Source organism: Lolium rigidum, chromosome 3, assembly GCF_022539505.1.
Source record: "Lolium rigidum isolate FL_2022 chromosome 3, APGP_CSIRO_Lrig_0.1, whole genome shotgun sequence".
Classification (NCBI taxonomy): domain Eukaryota; kingdom Viridiplantae; phylum Streptophyta; class Magnoliopsida; order Poales; family Poaceae; genus Lolium; species Lolium rigidum.
In genome coordinates, this window is record NC_061510.1 from 395,763,481 (window position 1) to 395,769,942 (window position 6,462).

Below are 6,462 nucleotides of genomic sequence, written 5' to 3' on the forward strand. Positions count from 1 at the left end.
GGATTATTGGCGATCTTTATTGCACTTTCGTTGTAACATAGAAGAGGCACCGTACCAAGAGACACACCATGTCTTTCAAGGTTTGCTTCATCCATAACAACTGAGTGCAACAAGATGTCGCAGATATGTATCGGCTTCGGCGGTAGATAGGGCAGTGGAGTTTTGTTTTTTGGATGACCAACTCACCAATGACCGGCCATAAATTGGCAAGCCCCGGAGGTAGACTTCCGGTCAACCTTATCACGAGCCCAATCGAAATCCGAATAGCCTCTGAGTTCAAAGGTTGACCCCTTTGGATACCACAACCCGAGAGTAGGAGTAAGAAGAAGGTATCTTAGAATCCGTTTGACCGCCACCAAGTGGCTCTCCTTAGGAGCAGATTGAAAACGAGCACACATCCCGATACTTAACATGATATCCGGCTAGAAGCACAAAGGTAGAGCAATGATCCTATCATGGAACGGTATACCTTTATATCCACATCCTTCTCACCATCACATGAGCCAAGCTGCCCCTTTAAACTAGTCCCATATAAATGTATCATGTGAGCACATAATTACTGAAAGAAACACACAAAGATCATACTCCCTCAGTTAGTATTTGGTTCGTGTTCTCGGTTTATACAAAGTTATATTTTACAAAGTTTGATCGAAAATATAAAAACATATATTAACATCTATAATATCAAATATTTTCTTGCAAATACAATATAAAATATATATATTATAAAAATATATGCTATGAAGATTCTAATATGATAAAATTTATTTCTCAAATGTTAATATTTTTCCATAAATATTTGGTCAAAATTTAGAAAGTTTAACTTTAACTAACCCAGAATGCAAGGTAATTATAATCAGAGGAAGTAGGAACTATATATAAAATTACCTTTTTCTGCTAAATTTTTGAAAACTACTCCCTCCGTTCTTTTTTAATTGACTCGGATTTAGTACAAGTTTGTACTAAATCCGAGTCAATTAAAAAGGAACGGAGGGAGTACTACTTTACCATGTGCGACACAATGTGACATCTATAATGCATCTTTTTTTTTTCTTTGCAATGTACACTAAACTGAAATTGAACCCAAACTGAGGGCCATTCTGACAAGTTGGACCCTGAATACACACACGAGGTCTCGTACCTTGTATGTTTATGACGTGACGAGACGACCGAAGGAGCATTGTTCACAGGTTTAGTGGTCGACTTTCATGAGCAGTGTAGGAAAGGTCTCGTACGTGCCAAATAGATAGCCATCGACTATGGGTCGTGATCCCACGTCCCCCATGGCTAGCTGCATCAAGCGGAGGACGGAAGAACCCAAAACCGTCAAACTCAGCTCACCGTCACAACAGCACGGTCGCCAAGTGCACAGCCCTGTTTGATTTCCCCCGAGCGCTGCACAGAGCACAGATGCCATGTCCACACGGAGCAGAGAGGAAGCTTGGCACGCGTGACAATCCGTCCGCTGATAGCTCCAAGCATTCACGAACAGTCAAAGCAAGTCCCTGTCTGTCTCGTCCTTAAACCTTACCCCATCTGGTCACCTCACAAATGACAAGCCTCGCGAGCTCGCAGAGAAATGTTCACACATCACACTTACCTATAGCTATCAGATGATGTGCCGACAACGTCAGGTCTCAGAGTACGCACATGAACAGATTTTCAGACTCAAATGCTTATGAGCATCGGCTAAATAGACACTGTGATGTCGTAATGTAAAGGAGTACAAAAATGTGTGATGAATCGATGATACAGTGCGCGAGGGTACGCTGCCGCTGTAGCCGTATGTGCCACGATTCTGACAATAGTTGATCAGAAAACTCGAGGGCACTTTTCCCCAGAAGGGGATGGTTACAAAAGGGTTGTGTGCTTGAAGAAGGTGTAGAACACGACCGCCCACGCCGCGAAGAAGCTCAGGAGTAGCAGCCAGATCTGCCACACTGCAGCAGGGGACATATCCTGGTAAATCTCTATGTTAAAGGAACGCTGTTTACATATAAACATGCAGTGTTGTTGTTACCTCTCCAGTCGGCAGGGACGTCCAGCTTCGTTACCTCTGCTCCCCATTGGTGTGAGGTGGAGATCACAATCCTGCAATACCAGCACTCTTTACAATTCAGACATAAATTCAGAGCTTTCAAATTTCAACCATCAAATATCAGCTCACAGTAGGGAGTCTAATCATTCAGACATTAATTCAGAGTTTTCAAGCTTCAACCATTAACCTGTGACGAATCTGGGGCTACTGAACTATGAGCAAATGCTTACTGGTTACAACCATTAACTAGTTTGGCAGTGCCTCATACAAATTCCTGTTCTAGATACAGTAAGTGATCACTGTCATGCAGTTGGGTTCCTAATCTGGCCACGTATCAGTCTAGAGTCTAGACATTTAAGGTTTTGTCTTGCTTCTCGTTTCAGGGAATAATAATGATTATGATTACCTTTCGGTAGGGCAGAACGCAATAGAGGAAATTGGGGACCCAAGATGAACCTTCTTGATGAGGTGAGAAACTTGCATCGACTGCACATCCACAACACAACAGTCACCGTCGCGGCTTCCCCTAAATAAAGATGGAAAATGAATCCATATCAGCTACTCTTCACAGCCAAAGACGATGATGCGTTGATGCAGAAGCCGCAAGAGATTTAGGCAAGCACGATAAATTTGATGATGACAAACTAGTACGACAAGTGGACACGTATGAGACATAAGCAGAAAACTTGGTGTCTTTTAATAAAATATTCATTTCTGAGCCTGATAATAGCTTAACAATAATGAGTTGGCCAAACAAACTGTTCTTTAGTTAATTGGACAGAATTCAGGTACTTGCGCTACTATATATGCTAGTGTGTCTGCATAATGCTGCATTTCTCGTAGTGTACCAGAAATATCCAAATAAATATCAGTTGTGGTTCTTTCAGGTGGGGCATTTATCAGTATATAAAAAATCTAGCAAAAAGTATACAGTCAACTGAAGAGAAAAGAAGAAGGAAAGATCAAGAAATTTTATGAATTCTGGGAAAGTAATCAATATAATCAAAAGCCACGAACTTCAGAAATGAAGGTATGCCTAGAAATGCTAAATATATAAGTATTTTGACAGTCAATAATATTGCAAGAGATCCACCATCTCATCCACTTACAGTGCTAGATACTTTCCATCCAAGCTAACTGAAAGTGTGGAAACAGGTTTCCGCAGAAGTCTTTTGTATCCAATTCTCTTCCAGTTAGTTATGTCCAAAACCATAGTCAAAATGTCATTACCTATTTCATCAACAAAGATTTAATTAAATCTTTTATCTGATGCATTACTTAAATTATTGAACAGATTACCTCTTACAAGTGTGCAAAACAGGAAAGGTTTCTTTCCATTCCTGGAAAAGCAGCAACACTCAATGTTCTCATCCTGTAAAGCAGGACAGATGAAAAAAAGTATGGTCAAATAACCAGTTGAGTTTTAGTAATTGTAAAGGGGAAACTAAATTAAGTTAACACTGTATATACCGCTGATCTAGTTAAATTTACTAGTGGGACTCCCTCATCTATCTTCCATATTCTTGCAGAACCATCAGTGGATGTCGAGGCTAAGAATAGTGAATCCAAGCTACATGAGAAAATCAGACACAATATCAGGATCAAAGGCCACCAATAAGATCTTAGTTAAGGGAATGGCATAGTCATTGCCCTCAATCAGTCATCTGTAACGAGGATATCATGTTCAGAAGGCTACACTGAAACTATCTACATACTACCTAAGTAAAGAAAAGGTTTCTGCCTTCATTCACCTGATGTCCATGTCTCGGAAGGATTTATGGGCTTTAGGTTCATCCAAAAGCAACCTGAGACTTGGCCAATGAAATATTCTGAGATGTCCATCCTGTTGTAGTGAAATTAAAACTGTAAATATTAGTTAAGAAATCAAAATTTTCTGATTTGCAGAAGCTGAAATTCAGAATCTAACGATATTCAGAAGAGTATAATGCGTTATAACTCACAGTCCAAGTTACACAAGTAAAAGAGACTTAACATGTGGCAGCAGGTGATAGATAATGAGGCATTAGCAAAAACAAACTCATGTAATAATACAATAAATATATCCAGAGAAAAGAAGATAGAATGGCCTGATACCTCACCACCAGTAGCAAACTTAGCACCGTCAGTACTGAATGCCAAACATCTCTGAGGCCCAACTGATTGGAGAGGTGGAGAATCCATCGCAATAAGGTTGATACTGAAGTCTTCAGAGACCAACTTGAACTGCCTGCAAGTGTGATATGATGTTGTGCTATCTCTAGATAGACTTTTCATGCTTAAATAAAGATTGAGAAAGATGGGAAATAGACTGAACTTGATATACAAGACGAGAAAGGGAAATGGTTCAATTTCTGATATCAGAAGCCTGAAGAATGTGATGCTCTCCTACTGATTATTCCCTCGTATAGTGTAACAGAACTTCAAATGATTTTGAGGCAATCGCATACATAAATGAATGCAATTTCTGGTGTCAGAAGCCTGAAGAATGTCTATGTTCTCGTACTGATTGTACACTCAGTAGTAATGAAGGCATGAAGCACAGCTTCCAAATGGTTTACAGTCAATCGCATACAGCAGAGCAAAGCATGCACAAGAAGGACCAAAGCGACGAGCACTGACCTGCAGCCTTTGGCGGTGGCGCAGACGAACTCGGCGCCGCCGGGGTGCACGGCTATGGCGCGCGGCGCGTCGTCTTCATCCTCGCCCATCGCGATACGCAGCTAGAAAATCAAGCACACGATCAGGGACACGGTCACACATAGCAGCAGGCGCCGGAGACGGGAGCGGCCGCTCACCAGGGGTTCGGAGGCGAGCGTGCACGCCCTGGCGTCGAACGCGAAGAGGTCGAGGATGGGCGGCGACGAGGCCGTGCCGGCGCGCCCGTACACCACCAGGAGGCGGTTGGCACCGCCGCCGCTCCGCCGTATCCACGCCACGCAGGTCACCTTGCCGACGACGCCCCACGCCGGAGGCTCGTTGCCGCCGTCACCGCCCGCCATCGGGACCGCCAACCAACAGCCGCCGCGGTGTTCGACGCTGGCACGAGCTTCCTACGGCTGCTCCTGGCGCGATTCTATATTTTCCTCGTCCCGCCGCGGCACGCGTTGGACGAGCCTGGCTGTGACGGGTGGGCGGAGAGTGCGACGGAATCGTTTCGTCTGGAGCGGCGGGATATTCTCAGGCCGGCCGCGCCTCCGCGCCGCCGCCTCTGCCAACTCCGCCCGGATCGAACCGTCGACATCCATGGCGGCAGGGCACCCAGCCCAGTTTGTGTCCTGTCCTGTCCCGCCGGCGCCGGCAGTTTGGTGGCCACTTCAGAGCAAGTACAATAAGGTACAGTCAGCTGGCTATAAGAGTAAAATATTATAAGTTTGCTTAGTTGGAGGAGAGTAGACAGAGAGAGAAGAGGTGTTGCTACTATCTAATAACCGAACTTCAAGCACGCGCTTCAGGCACTATGTGAGACTAAAATGTGGGCCATGTATTGTAAAAGTACTATATTTTTATAGCTTACTATTGTACATGCTAGCTATAAGTTGACTATAGATGATCTGGCAAATTGTTATAGCCGACTGCCGGCTACACTATTGTTCTTGCTCTCAGGTGGTAATTGGTTGGCGGCCACCTGGGAGTTCGGTTGCGATTGACTTCGGCAGTCCAACTTGATTCAAGAGTGTCTTCGGACACTTGTTTCTGGCTAAAATATGCAGACTTTTTTTTTGAAGAGTGTACAGTAGGTTTCCCCACTGCATAATTTTTATTTATTTTGGTACTCCATAATAAAAAAGTTGTACAACAAGGCCGGTGCTAGAGGATAGCACCTAAAGGTGGTAAAGAAACCAAGGAGCTATACAAACCTGAAATCTTGTTGGTGTGCCAAAACGAGGCGCCGAGCGGGCGGGCTCGTGGCCACCTGATCCTTTCAGGTGTGGGTTTGTCCGGGTGGTGCACGTGGGGTGACGTGGCTAGCAACCATTGCTTCTCATCGTGGGTCCCACATGTCGGTGACTGGGTTGGTGGTTTTTCATGTGAGAAATAACCAGCTACCGTTGTTCGAATTTCGGGGATCGTGCCCACTTCTCCCCCTCCACAGTTTCTCTCCCCATTCCTCTTTCTCGGCAGCGGCGAAGAGGCTCCCCGCCGCGGCGATGGCGCGGCGATTGGTGGTTGACGGAGGCGGTAGGGGGTTGGCGGGGTGGCGCTCCGCAACTGGGGGTGACTGATTCGGAGACGCCGACCGCGGGAGCTAGTGCCGCGGCGAGGAGGCGGTGTGGAGCGATCTCAGCGGCGAGTAAATCAGCGCCGAGGAGGTGTTCCGCCGCTGTGTCGCAGAAGTTCGTGAGCATCTACTGCTCCGGTGCCGCCGTGCACTTTCGTGTCGTGGTAAGTACTCCCTCCTCCCCTGCAACCTGCGCAGAATCACC

The 6,462-nt window shown here is 45.3% G+C and overlaps 1 protein-coding gene across 1 annotated transcript; it reads right to left on the reverse strand.

Moving 5' to 3' along the window:
• Positions 1-1,769: 1,769 nt before the first annotated feature.
• LOC124697706 (SEC12-like protein 1) lies at positions 1,770-5,037 on the reverse strand. Its single transcript, XM_047230250.1, has 10 exons — positions 4,834-5,037; positions 4,658-4,758; positions 4,133-4,265; positions 3,790-3,881; positions 3,509-3,608; positions 3,338-3,410; positions 3,148-3,268; positions 2,445-2,564; positions 2,021-2,091; positions 1,770-1,940 (listed from the first exon to the last, which is right to left on the reverse strand). Exons 1-10 carry the CDS (start codon positions 5,035-5,037, stop codon positions 1,852-1,854), a joined length of 1,104 nt encoding a protein of 367 aa, XP_047086206.1. The 3' UTR covers positions 1,770-1,851.
• Positions 5,038-6,462: the final 1,425 nt, after the last annotated feature.